Here is a 20,517-nt window from a genome sequence, read left to right as displayed (position 1 = left end):
GTCAATATGCATTATCTACCCTGAGATAGGACAAGACAAGACTACAACGATAGTGACGACATGCAGACACATCCTAGAAAGCGCTCAAAATAATGTTAATGTATCTAAGGGGTCTTCATTCATACATTGGTACCCGACTCTCGTATGCGAGAAAGCCAGGTAACTACTACTAGGTACGTGTATGTAGTCAGAGACCTTAGGTAACGAGACACAAATATATAGACAATAAAGCTATGCAAAGCACCTTTTAAGAATAATTATAATTATGTCCAATAAAGAAACCAAACCAATGCGACAAGACAATTGGATTAGGCAGCATTTGGTCAGGTAAGGCTGTGCCAATAGCGGCGCCAATAGAAGCTGATGTTCGATTGGCTACATGTACTGATTGGTTGGGCAATCAGGCAGTAGAGCGTGCAGTTAAGAGAAGAGCCTGACGATAGCAATCAACTGATGACACTTAAATTTGAGCATAATCAAAAGCCTACTATCCTACCTCTATCGCAAATTGGTCTATGAAGCCATCATGGCATCCAAGTCTTTGAGTTACAATGACTACACTATTGGATGGATTTGCGCCTTATCAGAGGAGCGAACAGCCGTGATAGTAATGCTGGACGAAAAGTATGATTCTCTTCCAATATCCAACTCAACCGACACCAACTCTTACACCTTAGGGGCCATCGGCAAGCATAATATTGTTCTGGTCTGTCTACCCGAGGGCGAGATAGGGACCAACTCAGCTGCAAGCGTAATTATGCAGCTGGTCAATACATTCCCATCGATCAAGTTCGGTCTCTTGGTTGGAATCGGCGGTGGTATCCCTCCACAAGTCCGACTAGGAGATATCGTTGTTAGTAAACCTGTCGGAGAGTATCCTGGAGTGGTTCAGTGGGATCTCGGCAAGGCGACTGGGGCCGGCTTCGTGCGAACTGGGTCGTTGGACCGCCCTCCAAGGGCACTACTATCGGCTATGACGACGATGAAGACCAACCATGAGATGGAAGGGCACAAAGTATCTCAATTTCTAGAGGAGCTTGCAAAAAAATGGCCAAGGCTAGCCTCCAAATATACATGGAATGATAGGCTCAAAGACACTGCGTTCGAAGCAGGGAACACGGATGACAAAAGAACGCCTGGTGATCCGAGAATTCACTACGGACTGATTGCATCGGGAAACCAGGTCATTAAAGACGGTTCCACTAGAGACGAAATAAATACAAGACTGGGCGGCCAAGTGCTCTGTGTGGAGATGGAGGCAGCAGGAGTGATGAACAACTTTCCCTGCCTTGTCGTTCGAGGAATATGCGACTATGCAGACTCGAAAAAGAATGATCACTGGCGGGAATATGCTGCAAGCATAGCAGCGGCGTTGACAAAGGAACTCTTGCAGATAGTGCAACCTGCGCAATTTGAAGAGGAGCCTTCGGCAAGAGATATTTTAGATAAAGGTTTGTCATTGACATCCTCTTACTTTAAACCATAAGTCAAATTGACCGAAACCGCAGTTTACCAAAGTGTAAGCCACATTCAATTGAAGATGGTTGAACAGGAAGAGAAGCAAATTCTCGACTGGCTTACACCCATAGACTATGGGTTATTACACAGCGACTACTACAAGAGACTCCAACCTGGAACTGGGAGGTGGTTCCTTGAACGAGAAGAATTCCAAGATTGGATTACGGGCAGCAACAATACATTGTTTTGCTACGGTATTCCCGGAGCAGGCAAAACTATACTAGCCTCACTAGTCATCAGCCATCTCTCATCAAGATTTCAAAGCAGCTCTGATATTGGTATAGCCTATGTCTACTTTAACTATAATAGGCAGGAAGATCAAGATTTCCAGAAACTGCTTGCGAGTTTATTGAAACAGCTTGCTGGAGGTCTACACCACTTACCGGAAAGCACCAAACAGTTGTATAATGAGCACTCTAAGGGAACACGAGCGTCGCTTGAGGAGATTATAATAGACCTTACGTGTGTTATAGCGAATTACTCAGAAGTCTTTATCATTCTCGATGCTCTGGATGAATGCCTCTTTTTCGAATTACATCTCTTCCTTTCTAGACTCTTCGAGCTTCAAAGGGTATATAAAATAAAGGTTCTGACAACTTCGAGGCCTATTCCAGAAGTTATGGATCAGTTCGATAACGACAACATCGTCAAGCTACGAATTCGTGCCGAGACGAGCGATGTCACGAAGTATATAGAGGCCCAAATGGACAGACTACCTAAAGTCGCTCGTGAAAATCCAGTTCTAAGGGACGAGATTAAGGCAGATATATCTGAAGCTGCCGATGGAATGTACGTTGTGAGATGTTCAGAGAAACGAGACAATATTAACATGTCGCAGATTTCTTTTAGCTCACATATATCTTGTTCTTCTTCAAGATAAGATGACTTTGAACGATATACGCAGACAATTAGCGATCTTCAAATCCCGAAACACAGAGAATAACAGTGGTCAAAAAGGGAAAACGCTTACCTATGCGTACGAGCAAGCTATCGAGAGAATCAGAAATCAGAAAGAAGGGATCAGGGACCTCGCACTGCGAGCGCTGGCATGGGTTACACTCGCAAAAAGACAAATCACCACATTGGAGCTTCAGCATGCTCTTGCAACGCAAGACGGGATGACTACACTCAGTCACGATGACCTGCCTGATTTCACAGACATAACCTCAGCTTGTGTTGGATTACTTACTGTCGATGAAGAAAGTCGCATAATTCGGCTAGTACACTATACAACACATGAATATCTAGAGCAAACTCGAAATTCTTGGTTCCCCAGCGCTGAGGAGTCGATTTTGAGAAGCTGTCTTACATATCTATCATTCGAAGTCTTCAAGTACGGGCATTGTCAATCAGATGAGGCGTTTGAACACAGGATAGAATCCTTTCCACTATTCCATTACGCCGCGAATCACTGGGAATGTCACCTTGCTCACAATACGGAAGTCATTGAAGATGTAATACATTTTCTCGAGAGCCAGCCCAATTTTGAGGCATCGATACAAGCGCGATTCGTCGAGAAACAGCACCCTTTACACAAAAAATATAGCCAACAAGATTCCTCAAACATGACAGCACTGCACGCGGCTGCAGTCTTAGGGCTCACAGAAGCAACAAAATTGCTCCTTGAACGTGGTTATAGCCCAGACGTACTTGACAAGTACGCTTATACCCCTTTATCATATGCGTCTTTCTATGGCCATGAAGCTGTAGCTGAGCTACTGATCATTGCGGGAGCAAATCTTGAATTAAAAGATAGGGAAAACGAACGCACACCACTCATACGGGCGGCCGCGGAAGGACATGAGGCCGTAGTCGAGTTACTTCTAGAGAAAGGAGCTAATATTAATGCGCAAGATCGCGGCGGCCGAACACCGTTATCTTTTGCTGCATCTAACAGAAATGACACGATTGTCGAGTTACTTTGCCAGAAAGGTGGCGCTATTGACGAAGAAGATGGAAAAGGCAGATTTGGTTTGTTGTATTATGAGGGTTTTCCTACTGAAAGGGTGCTCCCCTCTGTTGATGAAAAAGAGAATCGAGACGTGACTCAAACATCCAAAGACAGCACCTGTAGTACCTCGGCGACAATCAGTGGTGTCAACATTTATCAGTTGATAGAGAGTGGTGCTGATTTGAATGCGAAAGACGATACTGGTTGTACGCTACTTTCGAATGCTGCCTTCTTTGATCTACAAAATGCCATTAAAATGCTTATTCAGACGGGAAAAGCCGATTTAGACGAAGCAGATGACGAAACTGGCATGACACCACTGCACTGGGCTGTGATGAGAGGGCATCTACCTGTTGTGGAGCTCTTAGTCAATGCTGGAGCGCAGCTCGAGATCAAAGAGAAGGGACGTCAAATGACGGTCTTAGGGTTAGCCATCTACTATCAGCGAGAGGACATATTTGGTGTTTTGCTGCGAAGAGACGCCAACGTACACGTATCGGATAAAGATGGCAGAACACCTCTTTATTACGCCGTTGTTTGGGGAGAATTGTCGATTATTCAACAATTGGTCGACAAAGGCGTTGATATAAATGCCAGAACCTCAAATGGAGAGACAGCCCTATTTCCAGCTATCGCACGGAGGAATTTGGACGCTATAAAGCTACTAGTTGAAAAAGGTGCTGATGTCAATGCTGGACAAGAGGAAGGGCACACGCCTCTTAATTACGCCGTCTGCGGAGATACGGATATTATGAGACTGTTAATTGAAAGTGGTGCTGATATCCATGGAGTATGGAATGAAGTAACGCCGCTATTTACAGCTGTTATGTTTGGGAAGATCGATACTATAAGGTTATTTGTGCAAATGGGCGCCAATGTCGATACCAAAAGGGACGATGGTGTGACGCCATTAATCATGTCTATAGTGATGAGGAATCCTAAGATGAGCCAAACGTTGATAGCTTTGGGAGCCGATGTCAACGCGAGGGATGAAACTGGCCGTTCAGCGTTATTCTATGCTATTTTGGCCGATGATATACTTGCCGTTGAGCTACTGGTTGAAAATGACGACATTGACATCAATGGACCAGATGACCAAGGAAAGACACCAATGATGGTAGCTATGCATGATGGGAAACATAAAATCATAAAGATATTGCTTCAATCAGGCAAGTTAACAAATTATGATAGCTAGAGAATCCAGATTTAGGTAGAATCCAGAGCCAACCCAAATGATGCACCCTATGATGCCTTTATTACCAAGGCTGCAGATTCGATCTGAAAGTAAATGATTTGTGCACTCAATTTCAACGTCGAGACTTCTTACCTCGATATTTTCGCCCAGAAATGCATCCTTGTAGGCAAGTAAGTGAGCAAAGAGTTTTTCAGAGTACTGTTGAAGCAAGATGTTTGTCACGAAACCGCTTCTAAAAGACGTTAGACCGTGTATTCCAACTTGACATCTTCGTTTCTATGCCCTCACAGTTATTCTAGTCAAGTGGAAAGAAATGATGCATCTATTAAAGTGATATAGATAACCGTTAATAGAAAGATAGTGTATACTCGAGGGGTAGTAAAGGCTCGACGCCCTTTTTCTGCTGCTGCATGTTTGATCAATCCGGCGATTATCTACTAACTCTGGCATAGAGGAGCTGATATAGGTACTAGAAACTTTGCTGAATTAACGCGCTCTCATTACGCTGCATTTTACGGAAACATTGATACGATTCGGTTATCTATCGGAAAAAAAGTTGTCAATGTCAATGCTAAAGGCTTTGACAGAATGACACCCATAATACGTTCCCAGTCGCCCAATATGGGATAAATCGATGCTTTATGGCTATTATTGGAACGAGGTGCCAATGTGAATGGCAAGAGCAATGAAGAAATAAACGCCCTTACACAGAGCTGCAGCGTCTAAGCAACCTGCCAACTTCCAAGTGCTGGTGGATGAAGATGGCGATGTCAATGCGAGAAATAGTAATGGCAATTCGGTGTTATTTCATGTCATTGCAGGTGGGTGATGTTGAAGCCATCGTGCAGTTGATGATGGTGATGGATACAGTCGACATCAATAGCTCAGATATAACGGGCATGACGCTGATTCCCTTTGTCAGTTGCTGACAACGGTGGGGATGAGAAGGTCAGATCTCATCTACTTTGAACAGCCAGGTTTACAGACACTAACGGGAACGTCATACATGATTAGACGGTGCTGTATTATACAAACAAGAGTAAAAGGTTGCTTAAAATACAATTTGCCCTAGTGCTAGTTATGTATAGAGTGTTCATGGAAGTGATCCACCGCTCCATGCTCGGAATAATCTCACTGGCAGCCCGTCTTTTCGTAATCCAGGTACGTCACGTCACATACCTTATGCAATGCAGCATTGATCGCAGATGGCCAAATGCACGCACGTTTCAAATCTCACCACCGGCTGCCAAATGCCGAGCCCGAAGACCAGATCGGCACGCGTTGAAAGCAGGTCAAGGCCCAATCCAGCAACGATCTTTGTGTCCGTCCCGCTCTCTGTCAATCTGTGACAGCATCTTTAGCGTCTTTGTCCGTCAAATAGCCCGAAGGTGCCATGTGCCACGACTAAGCCTGAACGAGTATCCAGCTATAACGTGATGTCATCCATAGCTCAAAGCAGATTCGCTATCGTCAGATTGGCGACGTAGATTCCCATCTCTCAACCCGCCTATTGGACGGCGCCTTTCGTACCGCCAAATTCAAGCTCGGCGCCGCGAATCAAAGCATCGTGACAGCGCCCTGGCATCACGTCACTTGCTGTCATGCACGAGCCTCGCAAAGCATATTCACACGGTCCAAGCTGAATGAATCCTTGGCACGGGCACAGCCACCGATAGCATCGACTTTCACGAAAAGTCCACTCAAGAAGTTCGCCTTCGCCTCTCGCTTTCGCATTCTCCTCAGTCACTAACACCCGCTGAAGTCTCGGGTTTTCAGTCAGCATATATATCCCCATGGACGATCCGCCGCCATATCAAGACTCCAGCGAAACCTACGGCCTCGGCCCAGGTGCGCAAGACGATATTCTCTCACCGACAACTCTCTACGTCGCGGGGCGCTTCATCCACTCCGTTGATCCATGGGCGCCGCCACTGTACGAGCTCTCGCATTCGGTCAGCTTCCTCAAGGACACGGATCGCAATGTGCGCATCGAAAGACTCGACTACTCTATGAAGCGGCGAGACGGTGTAGCTCAGCTGGCGGCGCGGAAGAGGCACATCTACGATTTGAAGCATCCTCTGCGGGTTACTGGCCCGACATTTGCGTATCATGCCGAGCCTACCTCGCGGCAGAGCCTCTGCGCTTTCGGGTTGGAGAGCTTTCGGCCGAGGAAACTGTCGACAACGAAAGGCTATCGCATTCGGCGCGCAACCGCAACCAAGTCTCCCGATCATCAACTCGTGCGTCGGGACATTCTCTTTTCGGCTATCCCCACCAAAGACAAAGCCGTTCGATACGAGTGGAGCGATGCAGACGGTCAGCTAGTAGCACGAGAAGTGACCGAAGGGAATTTCATGACCTTGGTTGTCAGCGCCATGATGGGTGCTTGTGAGAGAGACGCGCTGGTATCTGCGTGGATGTCGAGAGTTTGGTCAGAGCTTGCGAAGAAGACGGATCCGTTTGGTTAGGAGGATTGCATCAAAGGTATATTCAACCAGACTGATATTTGACGAGTAAATAGCATATTTGGGTAAGCTTTCTCCCAGCGAGTTCAAAGCGGTGGTATTGATTGACACGATTAGATGGGTCAACGCGATCATGATGTTATGAATTTGGTGTATGATAGTCAATTTCAGTATATATCCCATAAGCTCACTTTTCCATCTTTTGCGCCTGCTGCGATCCAGTGCGCCGTCTTTGCAAGCTGAAGCCTGCGGTCCTTGACGCTCATTCCAGGTCCTTTTACCAGGCTCGCTGTTTCTTGCGCTTGTGGTGACGCACTGGTGGCCTCTTTCACATTATTCTCGTTTTGTTGCTCAGAGGGTGTGGACTTGGTGTTTTCGGGGGAATTTGACAAAGGACTTAGCTCATCGACAGTGGCAAAAGCGACAGCATACGCCCCGACTTTGTGCCAACTAAGCACGGCTAGTTCCTTGAGAGTCTTGGCCGAATATATACGTATCTTGGAATCCCATCCGGCTGTGGCAAACAACTTTCCGTCGGATCTGACTTTGAGGTTTTGTTGACCAGAGTGCTTCGTGTTAACCACTTTGAGCGGATGCTCCCATTCTTTGAGTTTCTTGCGCCTTGGTCTGGTTTCTGAAGCGGTAGCGTCCCTTAATGCTGCCGAGAGGAGGGACTTTCCCGTGTTAGTTTGATGAGGCTCAACCACCTCCATGACCCTTTGGCCAGGCTCAAAGTCAGCATCCACCTCTTGCTGAGAGATTGGGATTGGATGCTTCGCTATCAGTGCGTCTGCTGCTGATGTGAAGAAGTATTCTCGACTAGGGTGAACATCTATAGATAGAATCGGCTGCGTGTGTGCCTGTGACCGATATGTCATCGTCCAAGACCCATCAGGGCCCAGACGGTGTACAGAGACAAACCCGTTTTCAAAAGCCGCCACTAGTGTTAGGCACCCTTGGTGATAAGAAAGAGATAGACTCATGGCCATGCCATTTTTCTGGCTGGTTTTGATGGTGTGTATCCTGGTTTGGCTCGGGAGGGTGTAGATGTCAATCTTCAAATTCTGTTAGTTAGACGCAGAGCCCTGCCAAGTACAGCGGCTACTTACGGCTTCCGACGCCAGTGTATTTGGTACGGCGATGATGACTTCTGCTGTGGGTGAGGCCGCCTCGAGTGAGCCCTGCTCAGCGTCACTGAGACAGGCGGCAAATGAGCAAAAGTTCATTGTGTTCACCTCCAACAGATGAAGCACCCAAGGCTGGGGGCGCGGCGTGGTGGTGTCTTCCAGGGGCAGAGAAACGCTGAGCCGACCCTCGTCCTCCTCTGTGAGCTTCCACACGATGAGCTTGTGATCGCGGCCATGACTTTTGAGACTCTGGTCAGTAACAAAATTGATTCCACGCCATGAAGAGCAGAACATACGTGATGATCTTGTCGCGACCCCACCCCTTTATGCCGAGAATTGCATTCTCATGGGCCCTCCAAACGGCCCTTGGCCGCATGATGGTGAGGTCCCAGAGCACCACCCAGCCCTCCGCATCGCCAGTCGCAAGGCGCTCGTTCTGTCTCACGAAAGTGGCGGCATGGATCTGGGCCTTATGGCCTCGTAATATCGCTTTTGGCGACGGCGTTGATTCAGCCATGTTTTTTCCCCGCCTTTGCAGCCAACTGATGAATACCTATCAGCTGAAACATTGCTACCCTAGCAAAACGGGGCACTTCATGAGTATGAAGAGAGCATCTGTCTAAGGATCGATTCTGTTGCGTTGGGTTGTGTTAGAGGGCAAGTATTGCAAGTTCAAGAGGCGTCGAGTGATACAGAGCAAGTTTATCAGTCACGTGCAGGGTCGTTGTATACCTCGCACAAGTCCTCTCAACAACTTTTCACATCTACAATCCGTACAAGCTCCTCCACTCAAATCTTTCTTCATTGCAGGCGCGCAAATGGACCTGAAGGATACGATCAAATTATTTGGACGTGTGGGGGAAAATGGGCAGAGGTTAAATTTGAACGTCATCCAGGGCGGGTGACCGGCGACCTACAGCGACTCTCATGCTGCGTTACTCTCAAGGTCTCGGATTTCTGCAACCTCAATGAGCCATCTTTCATCTCTTTGGTTACAGCAAGCGATGATCCTTATCCCTGGAGGTGCCACGATCACAAGGCATCTCATGAAATTACTTCACTTCTGTTCACCTCCCTCTGAGACATGCATGTGAACCTTGTGAAGCTGAGCACTGGCCTTGGCTCCGGATTGGTCTCTGCCACGATCCAGCTTTGTCAGACTCTACCGATAGCCTTTCTTTTTCCTCGAGGCCTCCGCATGAACAGAAGGAGGGGAGCCCCGGTATCTCTCATAGGGTAATTTTATCTGCCCTGGCCACCTCTATGTTTAATTGGAGTGCCTCTTCCTGATCCAAAGCGTTATGTAGGTTGGCAGCTCACCTGTCTTTGCAGCAAGCCACCGCCACGAGTTTTCAGTAAGTCAGTCTACTGGGCAATTCAATACTGATGCCTAGACGCCTTGGGCAGGCTCGGCAAACGCCGTATCTTTTGCACCATCCAACAAGCTCACCGTCCCAAGGTATGGAGTCTTACTGGTAGCAACGCAAAAGATATCGGGCCGCGCCGGGAGATGTATTGGATGATGATGGATCAGTTGAACGTGCTGCGTTGTGGTCTTGAGCGCCTCAAAATAGATTCGGAGGCAGTACTTGAGAGTAGCATCTCTAGCACTCCCTGCAGCGAGAGCTGAGGCAGTAGTCCTTCGGACAGCCCGATTCAAGCGAAAGGGCTTTCGCCAGCTGGATTTATGCGGCATGCTTCAAAAGTCTCCGTTTATTGCCCTGAAATGGTGTTGCTCACTGCCCGATGCCGCAAGTTGACACGGCGGTTTGCATTCGCATCAGTAGGTGGAGAAACCTCACATATACGGATAGCCATGGATACGGACAGAGAGGCATTGCATGAACGCTTCAGTTTGTACGACTTTGTTGATTTCCCCTATATCAGCAACTGCCGCTATTAAACATACATGTTTTACTGCAATATCAGTGCGTTAGGCTGGTGCCAACCAAACAACCAGAAGAGGGATGAGGCTATCCACTTGTCGAGCGTGTCGTGTTTTGCCGGTCTCCTTCACACCCCCGGACATCCTCTTGTGTCCTGTGTGAGTCCAAAGCAGATGCTACTGCTGCAACGATGCCGGTGGGCTCATGCCCATTCCATACGAACTTGCCACTTCCCTCGGCCTTTGGCAAGGCACGGCTCCGTGTCCCCTGCCGCCACATTATGCTTAATATCGGCCGTTCTATAAACGGCATTTTTGGCGGATTGCTGTCATCAGAGTGGCCAGATTCCAGATTCAGGCGCTCGAGGCCAGTGTGATTCAAGAAGCTTATCACAGGTGCCATGGTTGGTGTTACAGAGATGCCAGTGGTGTAAATATCTGGGGCACTGGCTCAAACCCTTGGCCTATGGTTCCATCTGCACATTCTCCTCAATTTTGTAGTCTTGGTTGGGCAATACAAACACCGAACATCTCGTATCACCGTCACAAACGCTGATGCAATCTGACTTGGGTTCAACAGGGGCATCTCATTACCTCAAACTCTTTTTGCACTGCTTCATTGACACTTCGCCGGTTGTTGATGGAGACTTTCTTATTCTAACGGCTACTTGATCCGATCAACTTTCACAAGAGTAGTGGCTAAACTCGCAGTGTTCTCCATCAAGGTATCGTATAGACAAGATTCTTCACCGCAAGACGCAAATCAACACTAGACTTGAATGAACTTGATCATCTCGGAGCTCTCCACTCCTAATACCTGCCGCTACATTCTGGGTCTATTCATCACACCAATACCGTGTATGAGGCATGTTTTCGAATCCAAGATTGCAGATAATAACGTTAGGCGTATACTAATCCTGCTTTCTTGGGAACTACAGCATATCTTCTTTATCTCTTGATCTCGGCCTACCCTAGCTGGGAACAGCTGACAGGTACGCCAACTAATTCTTGGAGGTGTAATCCGAAGATTACTTGCCACTAGTTCTCTGAGAATTGATCTTCCAGGGAGATCTGGTAGGAACGAGTTCTCAACACATCCTGGCCTTTAGAGCATCACCGATAAACTCGATTCGATTCGTTCCGACAAATCAATTATGCATGTCGATTATTCTAGCAGGTATCTGTGCCATATACCGATCCCAACCAGAAAATCTGCAATGGAAAGCCTCTACTCGGGGGATCTGCCCACGCCCAAGCCTATGCCCAAGTCGAAGCGAGTGCGCACTGGCTGTCTAACATGCCGAGATCGACATCTCAAATGCGACGAATCAGTACCAGCCTGCCGAAACTGCGAGAAAGGCGGCCGAAAATGCATACGCGGCATTCGACTCAATTTCTCAAACATTACGATCCACGATTCAGCTTACTTTGTTCCATTTGGTCCCTGTGATTGTATGATCGGGTGCTCTCAAACCGTCTTGGTTCTGGGCTAATATAGATACATTTAGTCTTATTCCAAGATGATTCTCGACGTATTGCCTCAGAGTATGAAGGAGGATCAAGCAGATATGCAGATACTACGCATAGCCAACATATTGACTACAAAACGGCGGTCCAAACACAACTCCCAAGTCCAGATCCAGGGCCGTCCGACCATGTTCTTCAAGGGCATGTATGGCAAGTCTATATATCACCAGAAGGCTCAAACACAACGAGAAGCATATATAGCGACAGTTTGATACTGCAAGCAACTGAGTGGCGTAAAGATGGGGAAGTCGAATCAGGGCCAATGAGTTTATCTGAAGTTGAAGATCGATCGAATGTTAGCGAACCCGTTGAGGATGACAGCGTTACATGCCCAACTACTACAGTCACCACCTCGGAGCGCGAATTCCTCGACATGCCCGAACATGTCCGATATATGCAAATCTACGTAGAAGAGGTTGCAACATGGATGGACTCGTTCAACAAAGAAAGATACTTTGGTGAAGTCCTTCCATACAGAGCGCTCGACTCTCGTCTTCTACTCTATTCTCTCTTAGCCTGCGGCATTCGACGCCTATCACAGCGCCATCCTGACATGAGCGATGCAGCTGCAGCATACTACAGTACGGCGAATATGCAGCTGTTTCGCTATCACGAGAATCCAGAGCGTGACATTGAAGAGTGCTCAACTGTAGCAGTCATTCTCAAACTTTACAACATCATATTCAGAGAAGGCCCGCAGAGCGGTGGCCATAGTCCTACCGTGCTCAACTCCATCATCAGTGAAAGCCAATGGAGTCCAGAGAGCGACGGTATTGGGTCAGCCTGTTTCTGGCTAAACGCCTATCTCGACATTGTGGGAAGCCTGGAAGCAGGATACTGCTTGTACGTTGACTCTTGGAGTGTCGATATGCGCATGCCCAGCGATGGTAGCGAATTTATGACCCATGGGGACGAAGAATTGTGGGTGCAGCGGATGCTCTTTATACTCGCCAGGGTGATAAGCTATAGGCTATGCGTGCTGTCGTTTACGGATGTAGATTTGCGGGAGAACAGGACGCTGGAGAATCTTCTTCCGGAATGGAAGCATTTGAAGCAGCTTTGCGATCAATGGAACGACGCTTGCCCGAGGAACATGCGTCCGCTGGGATACATGTATCCCGATCAGACGGAGAACAATTCCACTTTTCCGAAAACATGGTATGTCTGGCGATCTCTTCTACGATGATTTTGACATGAGAGCTGACCTCTTTTGATTAGGCTTCCTAAACGAGAGGCAGTTTTCTGTCGTCTTTTATACCATACTGCACAGTCTATACTTACGCAGACACATCCCATGGAGCAAACTATGCTTTCGGAGGAAATGATTGCACTTCAACTGCACCATGCTCGTGAGGTGTGTGGGATCGTGGCCCACACGGAGGATAGCTGTCTAGGACCGATCTCCGTACAGGCGCTCCTGGTTGCCTTAGGTGCTCTGGTAGGAGACAAAGAACGCATGGAGGTCCTGAACATTCTACAGAGAATGAAAGCTCAAATCGAATACCCACAGTGAACTGCTCAGGATCACTTAGGCCTGGACGTTGATAAGGTATGCTATGGCAATAACAAATGAGCTCAGATCAACTTTAAATCTAGAGAATTGCAAATTCAAGGTCATGCATATGACCGCTCTATGATCTACATCGCTATAACCATGGTCATATATCATCCAAGCATAATCCACCAGTGATTCACGTAGCCTTCTACCAATATAGGGTGTTTTCCTCGCCCTGTCATGATGATGAGCCTCCCTGTGAGAAATTCATGCTATACCCACCAGTCTTTTCATCCTTGACCATCTGGAAATTATTGGTACTCAGCCCAAAAGGCTTAAGGATACCATCGCCAAGACTCTTCAACTTCCCCCACATCTCCGACATCTCAGCCTCCTGAGCAGCCTTTGTCCGCGGCGGCAAGGCCTTGAGCTGCGTACGAACAGTGCGCTGATCAGCCGGTGTCAACCCAGGCATTTGAGACAGCGCGCGGTAGTCCTCTTCCGCCCCAGCGAGGTTCGACCAGCCACCGGCCTCGGAACGGGCGCGCGCACGTCGAAGTAGTGCTTTGGTGCGGATTCGGAGGATGTCTGCTTTGCGAGTCTCTTGGGCTACTTGCTCTGGTGTTGGTTCAGGGGCGAGAGCGGGCGCGGAGCGAGCTGCGCCAGAGCTGACGATTTCTTCTTCCACGTCGTCCTCTTCTTCAGCAGGTTTGGTATCTTGGTTGTTTGGTGTTTCCTCTTTGGGGTCATTTGGACTTGACTCGCTTTCCAGCTTTGCCAAGCCGTCGATGGCGTCTGATGCTGCTTTAATGGCCTCCTTCCATTGCTCAACTTTCAAGTGGCATGCGGCAATGTTGCTTTGGATGACGGCACGCTCATAGTGGAGGTAGTTGGGACATGACGCGATGGCATCGTCGTATCTGGAGAGAGCATTGTGGTAGTCTTTGGAGGCGAAGAGGGAGTTGGCGTCAGCCTTGATTGCATGAGATTCTTTGAGAAGAGCCTAGTATGAGAAAGTGAGTGAGTATCCTGGATAGTGAGAAGGTGTAAGATATAGTAATAAAAGGGAGATGGCTCATGCTATGGAGGTCATTCCGGGCAGTGATATGAGTGTAAGATTGAGATTAGACAAGGAGGCTAGTAGCATATGTATGAGTACAGAATGAGAGTCTTAAAAGAGATCCATGAACTTTTTATATGGTACAGAGATATAAAAGATGAACCAAGCTTGGTATAAGAAGAAATGGTGTGTGATATCCCAGAGCCTAACCATGACATAAACGACACTAATTTGCACTTACTGCTTCCTCCTCAGGAGAGAATTTCACCACTTCCGGCTCATCATCGGGTTTCTCCTTTTGAGATACGTCCTTTGTGCTTCTTGAGTCTTTGTCTTTGTCACTCATGTTTGGGTTGTGAATGTCTTTAATGTGCTGAATGGCAGCGAGTCATGGATGAAATTGTGAATATTGAACATGGCTAGGAGGCTACGTAGAGGCGTGGCTGGTGGGGAAGTGGCATGAATGCGATTATGTCAGCGAATTGAGGGGACAATTTCAGGTACCAAGTGACAAGGGCAGCACAGGTGAAGTTTTTTTACAGGTAGATGTAGCGCCATTGTAAACCAAAGGCTGCGTTCTGGGTTGACAGAAATTGTTTCTTATAAAATAAATTATATCACGAGAAACTAAGTTCCATGTCTATAGTGAACCAAATGTCAATTCTCCAGCGATACTCCGGTCGGCCTCTCCAGTGGGAGTCATTCGGCGAGTCCCGATAACTCCAAGTCGCCCCGCCCCCACTTGGGCCGCTGTAGATCAGAAGCCTTTGATCGATACATAAAACCGCCGCCAGCTGCCAACACGCGGGAGAAGAAAAAAAAGTTGGCGAGGATAAGGAGCATCCCTCGATCCCTCAACTCTCGCTCAACAGAACCTTTTGCACCTTGCACCTAAACATCATCTCTCATCAGCCTCATCTTCAGCCTCATCTTCAGCCTCATCTTCAACCTCCTACAAACAACAACCACAAGAAGCCATCTTCTGTCCCTCTCTCTCTAAAAATGGCTCCCCGAACCGAGTATGTTCTTCATCGCTCATTCTCACCCATCGATTGAGTGCTAAACCACGACCCCAGCTTCCCTCCCGTGAGAGCCTGTCTCTTTGACATGGACGGCCTCCTTCTCGACACCGAGGACATCTACACTCTCTGCATCAATCTCATCCTGGACAAGTACTCTCGCCCTTCTCTTCCTTGGTCCATCAAGGCCCAGCTCCAGGGCCGTCCCGGCCCAGCCGCCAACAAGATCTTCCTGGAATGGGCGCAGCTCCCCATCACGGCAGAGGAATTCGCTGCTGAGAACGCAGTCCTGCACCAGAAGCTCTTCCCTGGCACCAAGCCTCTGCCAGGCGTCCCTGAGCTGCTCACCAGCCTGGTCCGAACTCAGCAGCCTGGCGTTGAGACACCCCCGGTGCACATCGCTTTGGCCACGAGCTCGCACATGGGCAACTTTAAGCTCAAGACGAACCACCTCGCTGATCTCTTCTCTGTCTTCCCCGACAACCGACGCATTGTGGGCGATGACACTCGTCTCACTCCTGGTCGTGGAAAGCCCCTTCCAGACATTTTCCTCCTCGCCCTCAAGACCATCAACGATTCGCTGCCTGAGGGAGAAGCTCCCATCAAGCCCGAGGAATGCCTCGTTTTTGAGGATTCCGTTCCCGGTGTTGAAGCTGGCCGCCGCGCTGGCATGCGCGTCATCTGGTGCCCTCACCCTATGCTCAAGAAGGAGTATGCCGGCCGCGAAGAAGAAGTCCTAGCTGGCCGAACTGGTGAGGCTGGACAAGTCGACCTGCACCAGGTCGGTGAGTTGGGCGATGGCTGGTCCGAGTACCTAGTCAGCCTGGAGAACTTCCCCTATGAGAAGTACGGCATGGTGATTCCTCCCGTTAAGGCTTGAAGAGGGAATACGGGTCCATGGTCCATTCAGCAATTGATACAATGCGACATCCTTTTCGATTTCTTTTATTTCACGAATTTTCAAAATGGGGAACGAGCCGTCTTGGTTCTAGAGACGAAGATAAAATGCTTTTTCGAATTATGGCGACTGCCAAGTTACATACATCAGAGAGACTACCGAAAACTACGGGGGCGAAAATGAAACCAGAGATGCCGATAGAATAAAATAGACTTGAAGAAACTGCTTTTCCAGTATTCAGATTACGAATAAAGAAAGTTTCTCATTAAATGCCGAGCACTTTAGCATAGAACTCAAAACACAATAGGGTAGCATAATAAGAGGATATCCGACTCTTTTAACCACTTGTGTTTTTCTCTAACAAATACCTATTAATCAAGCGCTGCCATAAGCAGGGGCAAATTTTCACGAGAATCGTGGCCAGTGATCTGAATGAGGCATTGGCCAAGAATGTCGCTTCTTGCGTGTCTAGTAAAGTCACCCGCGTGACGTAATTTACTGATCTACACATGCGTAGTATTTCGGCATCACATTTACACCTCAATCCTCCCCCAAAGTCTCTTGTCAATACATTTGAGTATGCATCACTGATATCAATATCGCATTCAACTAATACTTACCTTCAGAAAGCCACGAGTTAATTATATCAATACAATGGCTGAACTCTTCTCTCTCACACAAACCATTCTCATCTCCGACCCTCTCGGCTACAAATCGGCCACTCAATCCCCTTTCCTCGCCAACGCTTCCCAAGGCCGCGTCTCCAAAACTCTTCTAGGTCAATGGCTTGCCAATGATCGGCTGTATATTCACGCCTACATCCGTGGCGTGGGCCGTCTACTGAGCTTTCTGCAGCTACCCGAGGTGGTGACGCCTCCTCGTGATGACACAGCTGAGCGAGAGCATCCGACAAACGCAAAGTTGCTTCACTGGATGATTGATGCGCTTGTGAACATTCGTCGAGAAGAAGATTTCTTCGTCCAAACCGCAACTAAATACGGCATCGACGTGAATCTACCTGCTGATGCCAACGGCCGTGTTGCCGACGACACCAAACTGGAAGGTCTACGCCGCTTCGAGGCTCTCTTCGACGGCATCTCCCCCAGCAACGACAACGACGTCATCCTCCCCTGGCTCGAAGCCGCCATCGTCTTCTGGGCGACAGAGAAATGCTACCTCGACGCCTGGTCCGGCGCCGCAGCCCGGCTCTCCACTCCCTCGGACAGCAAAGATGATGACGATGCCGACGGCGGGGCCCTCAGACGGGAATTCATTCCGAACTGGAGCTCCGAGGAGTTTACGCAGTTTGTCGACCAGCTGGGCGAGATTATCGATTCGGCGGTGCAGCGGGAGATGGAGCTGCGGCGGGATGCGGATGAGCTTGTCAGGGTGCAGTTGTTGGATAGGGCGTTGGCGAAATGGCACGAGGTGGTGGCGGCGGAGAATGCATTTTGGCCTGCGATGGAGGCGTGATTTTGAGCATAACTGACCCTGTCTCTACATGTACTTTGTCATATGGTAGTTATTGCAACAAAGATGCTACGCTGGATGGAGAACGAATAGCCAGCCAAGAGTTCTTGGCCGTGGCTCGACCACTGCTGTTGAGAGCCAAGAAATCAAGTGCTCCAGAGCTAAGCCTCTGCACGGAGCAGACGAGTCTTGTCACCCGCGAATATTCATCATAAAATGAGATGCAAAATAAACATCAGCGATATGTATTCAGAGATTCTGTGAATATCAACTATGAACATGAAAGTAGTACTCGTAAACGATAGCGACCGGCGACTAAACGGCCCCTCAACAGCAGAGCCTCACTCATCGAAATAGGACAAAAGACGCGAAAAGCAATGCGACCCCTCCCCAGTATCCCATCTTAGTAGGCAATAGGCTAGTATGGGGGACCCTGCACAGAGTAATCTGTAACCGCCCGGCCCCTCACGGAATCGCGACATAAGAAAATCAGCCTTGGGCGTCTAAGAGGCAAAAAAAAGATGCGCGTCGGCTGATTGTTGGTGTGGCTTGCCCTTTTAGTTGCTTCAGCACATGATTGCCCCTGAGAAACAAAGAAAGACGTAGAAGTGGCTGAGCGGATGGCTGGTTTTGGCGGTGCGGAAATCTAAAGTGCTACCGTCCGTGTAGCTCGCGCCGCCACTGTTTCGGGCTTTGGGACAGCTTTGCATCTTCCCCTCTTTTTGAGGATCAAACTGCGCTGAATATTTTGCGGAATGAGAGATTTGGTGCTTCGTAATTTAGGTTCTTGGCGTAAAGATGCACCTTGTTGCTTTATATGAAAGTCAAACTGCTCTTGCATCCAGGGAGTCAGTCATATCTACGTACATGTCACATCATATCAGGACGTAGAGTCTTTGTTCAGATTGATACTTTCAGCTGCAACAGGCTGCATGTGAACCCCTCGTTGATCCTCTTGTACTGTATAATCCCTCTCTCCCATCCCATCCAGCAGAGTCTCTAGCCTGATGGGTTCAAGGCCAAAAGTCTGTCGACAGCTCCAGAATGTGCCGGGAAAGCCGTGGCCTGGCCTGGGTGTCCCTGTCTAAGCTGACTGGCCCTCTACAGTTTTGGTGATATTAGCCGCCGCTCACCTACATTGTATCTCATCAGCCCTCAGCAAACCAGTGTCTGCAAAACCAAAACCCATACTATACGAAAAGAAAATTGTACTGTAATCTTCCAACATGTTTCCATAAACTTCCCATGTAGAATTACTGTCATCAGTCGTCATTTGTTCTGCTGGATTCCACCACCGCAAGCGCGCCTCCCAGAGCCGCAGTGACTGCGCCACTCCCCCAATGCACATGTACCTTGCATGCCAAAGCAAAGCAAAGGCACGAACCGCAGGCGCAAAGTAATCCGAGGCCCAATATCCACACACGCCTCCACCAGCCATGCTGATTCGTGTGCATCGAACAGCCGCTAAGGCTAACACTGACTGAACCGTCCGTCCAGCTGAGAGGCCAGGCGCCGTGTTAGTAGGATCAAGTGTCCATGTCCATGTCCTTACTCCGGTTCCCCCCCCCACCAAAAAGAGAGAGAGGTCCCTTGCCCGCATGATTATAAAAACGGAATAAATAAGCTTGCCCGTGCTTCTGACTCTCTTTCCACTTATCTAGTCTCTTATCCTTCTTCCATCTCGCCTTTTCCCTCATCTGTTTGCTGTTTCATCGTTGCGACATTTCCGAACCCTCCACCTCTATAAAACCTCAACAACTCAGATAAACCCCGCCATCATGTCCGCCAACGACTACTACAACAACGCCGGCGGCAGCGGCGGCTACCCTCAGCAGCAATACGGCCAGCAGCAACAATACGGAGGCGGCTACCCCCAGCAGCAGCAAGGCTACCCTCAGCAGGTTCGTCTCTCCTCCCCCAAACAATCTCTCTCGTCTTCTCGACTAACAAAACACAAAAAAACAGCAGCAGTACGGCCAGCAGCCCCAGTACGACCAGCAACAACAGTACCAGCAACACCAGCAGCAGCAGTACGGCCAGCCCCAATACGACAACAACCGCAGCGCCTCTTCCTACGGCCAGCCCCAGTACGACCAGCAGGGCCAGTACCAGCAACACCAGCAGCAGCAGTACGGCCAGCAGCAGCCCGGCTACGGCGGCCAGTACCCCGGCGCCGACCAGCAGGGCCAGTACCCCGGCGCTGAGGGCCAGGACGGCGACCGCGGCCTCGGCGCGACCCTCATCGGAGGCGGTGCCGCTGCTTTCGCTGCGAAGAAGGCCGGCGGTGGTCTCGTGGGCAGTGGTCTGGCTGCTGTGGGCGGTGCCATTGCTGCGAACTTGATTGAGAACGTTTTTGAGTACGTTTAATAAATACCCCCAACTCAATAACTGGATATGGTGATGCTAACGGAATGATTGTAGGAAACACAAGGAGAAGAAGGAGGCTGAGAACATGGCCTACGGCGGCCAGGGCGGACACCACCACCACCACCACCGTGACTAAACGGGTCGAATACGATGAGGGCGACTGTGCTTTTTATACCTCTTGTTAGAATATCATGATTATGAGGGGCGTTTTTTCTTATTATTATTTTCTTTGTTTTATATGAAATGAGAAATTATAACGACTATACATACATTCATGTCTCGTTTGTCGTGTTTGTTGATAACTGGCGTCTGCTGCAAGATCCATACATAGATCGATTACAATACGGACTCTTGACATAAACACAAGCCATATTTACATGTATTCGTACATGAACCGCATATATCAGGATGCGTGCAAAATCGACTATTTCTATACCTGTCACTTGATTGCAAGGCTTTGCTGCTCCGACTGTGTCTTCTCATCGTCTAGGCTTCAGATTCTTCTACATCACTCGAGATCAGTCGTACGTTCAATATCTC

General features: G+C 48.7%; 8 protein-coding genes across 8 annotated transcripts; 6 read left to right on the top strand and 2 right to left on the bottom strand.

Moving 5' to 3' along the window:
• Positions 1-526: 526 nt before the first annotated feature.
• V8C40DRAFT_284212 (ankyrin repeat-containing domain protein) lies at positions 527-4,664 on the top strand (the record flags this gene model as incomplete). Its single annotated transcript, XM_083222123.1, has 4 exons — positions 527-1,451; positions 1,488-2,307; positions 2,357-3,326; positions 3,630-4,664. The coding sequence occupies 4 exons, from the start codon at positions 527-529 to the stop codon at positions 4,662-4,664; spliced, it is 3,750 nt and encodes a 1,249-aa protein (XP_083076683.1).
• Positions 4,665-5,763: 1,099 nt separating this feature from the next.
• Positions 5,764-7,321, top strand: V8C40DRAFT_234665 (aldehyde dehydrogenase family-domain-containing protein). The gene is made up of 2 exons (XM_083213683.1): positions 5,764-6,371; positions 6,427-7,321. The coding sequence occupies exon 2, from the start codon at positions 6,458-6,460 to the stop codon at positions 7,130-7,132; it is 675 nt and encodes a 224-aa protein (XP_083076682.1). The 5' UTR covers positions 5,764-6,371; positions 6,427-6,457; the 3' UTR covers positions 7,133-7,321.
• On the bottom strand, positions 7,227-8,907 carry V8C40DRAFT_234663 (WD40-repeat-containing domain protein). The gene is made up of 3 exons (XM_083213682.1): positions 8,553-8,907; positions 8,239-8,494; positions 7,227-8,184 (listed from the first exon to the last, which is right to left on the bottom strand). Exons 1-3 carry the CDS (start codon positions 8,771-8,773, stop codon positions 7,297-7,299), a joined length of 1,365 nt encoding a protein of 454 aa, XP_083076681.1. The 5' UTR covers positions 8,774-8,907; the 3' UTR covers positions 7,227-7,296.
• A 2,451-nt stretch (positions 8,908-11,358) lies between these two features.
• V8C40DRAFT_272831 (Zn(II)2Cys6 transcription factor) lies at positions 11,359-13,181 on the top strand (the record flags this gene model as incomplete). The annotated part of the gene is made up of 3 exons (XM_083220400.1): positions 11,359-11,593; positions 11,650-12,826; positions 12,887-13,181. The coding sequence occupies 3 exons, from the start codon at positions 11,359-11,361 to the stop codon at positions 13,179-13,181; spliced, it is 1,707 nt and encodes a 568-aa protein (XP_083076680.1).
• Positions 13,182-13,241: 60 nt separating this feature from the next.
• Positions 13,242-14,818, bottom strand: V8C40DRAFT_234655 (uncharacterized protein). The gene is made up of 2 exons (XM_083213681.1): positions 14,465-14,818; positions 13,242-14,166 (listed from the first exon to the last, which is right to left on the bottom strand). Exons 1-2 carry the CDS (start codon positions 14,567-14,569, stop codon positions 13,402-13,404), a joined length of 870 nt encoding a protein of 289 aa, XP_083076679.1. The 5' UTR covers positions 14,570-14,818; the 3' UTR covers positions 13,242-13,401.
• Positions 14,819-15,043: 225 nt separating this feature from the next.
• On the top strand, positions 15,044-16,537 carry V8C40DRAFT_234653 (haloacid dehalogenase superfamily protein). Its single transcript, XM_083213680.1, has 2 exons — positions 15,044-15,242; positions 15,300-16,537. The coding sequence occupies exons 1-2, from the start codon at positions 15,226-15,228 to the stop codon at positions 16,120-16,122; spliced, it is 840 nt and encodes a 279-aa protein (XP_083076678.1). The 5' UTR covers positions 15,044-15,225; the 3' UTR covers positions 16,123-16,537.
• Positions 16,538-16,617: 80 nt separating this feature from the next.
• V8C40DRAFT_234648 (uncharacterized protein) lies at positions 16,618-17,885 on the top strand. Its single transcript, XM_083213679.1, has 2 exons — positions 16,618-16,717; positions 16,771-17,885. The coding sequence occupies exon 2, from the start codon at positions 16,795-16,797 to the stop codon at positions 17,611-17,613; it is 819 nt and encodes a 272-aa protein (XP_083076677.1). The 5' UTR covers positions 16,618-16,717; positions 16,771-16,794; the 3' UTR covers positions 17,614-17,885.
• A 1,414-nt stretch (positions 17,886-19,299) lies between these two features.
• On the top strand, positions 19,300-20,166 carry V8C40DRAFT_134716 (uncharacterized protein). The gene is made up of 2 exons (XM_083211104.1): positions 19,300-19,511; positions 19,582-20,166. The coding sequence occupies exons 1-2, from the start codon at positions 19,389-19,391 to the stop codon at positions 19,975-19,977; spliced, it is 519 nt and encodes a 172-aa protein (XP_083076676.1). The 5' UTR covers positions 19,300-19,388; the 3' UTR covers positions 19,978-20,166.
• Positions 20,167-20,517: the final 351 nt, after the last annotated feature.

Source organism: Trichoderma camerunense (genome assembly GCF_050948025.1).
Source record: "Trichoderma camerunense strain CBS 138272 chromosome Unknown V8C40scaffold_3, whole genome shotgun sequence".
NCBI lineage: Eukaryota > Fungi > Ascomycota > Sordariomycetes > Hypocreales > Hypocreaceae > Trichoderma > Trichoderma camerunense.
This window is presented reverse-complemented; position numbering and strand designations above follow the sequence as displayed.

Bases quoted from the DNA above. Each gene is read 5' to 3' on its own strand.
- V8C40DRAFT_234665 (XM_083213683.1), top strand. From the start codon at position 6,458: ATGGACGATCCGCCGCCATATCAAGACTCCAGCGAAACCTACGGCCTC.
- V8C40DRAFT_234663 (XM_083213682.1), bottom strand. From the start codon at position 8,773: ATGGCTGAATCAACGCCGTCGCCAAAAGCGATATTACGAGGCCATAAG. The intron at 8,495-8,552 runs GTATGTTCTGCT...GAGTCTCAAAAG, and splicing joins GGTCGCGACAAGATCATCAC to TCATGGCCGCGATCACAAGC. The intron at 8,185-8,238 runs GTAAGTAGCCGC...CAGAATTTGAAG, and splicing joins ATACACTGGCGTCGGAAGCC to ATTGACATCTACACCCTCCC.
- V8C40DRAFT_234655 (XM_083213681.1), bottom strand. From the start codon at position 14,569: ATGAGTGACAAAGACAAAGACTCAAGAAGCACAAAGGACGTATCTCAA. The intron at 14,167-14,464 runs GTAAGTGCAAAT...TTCTCATACTAG, and splicing joins TCTCTCCTGAGGAGGAAGCA to GCTCTTCTCAAAGAATCTCA.
- V8C40DRAFT_234648 (XM_083213679.1), top strand. From the start codon at position 16,795: ATGGCTGAACTCTTCTCTCTCACACAAACCATTCTCATCTCCGACCCT.
- V8C40DRAFT_134716 (XM_083211104.1), top strand. From the start codon at position 19,389: ATGTCCGCCAACGACTACTACAACAACGCCGGCGGCAGCGGCGGCTAC. The intron at 19,512-19,581 runs GTTCGTCTCTCC...AAACAGCAGCAG, and splicing joins AGCAAGGCTACCCTCAGCAG to TACGGCCAGCAGCCCCAGTA.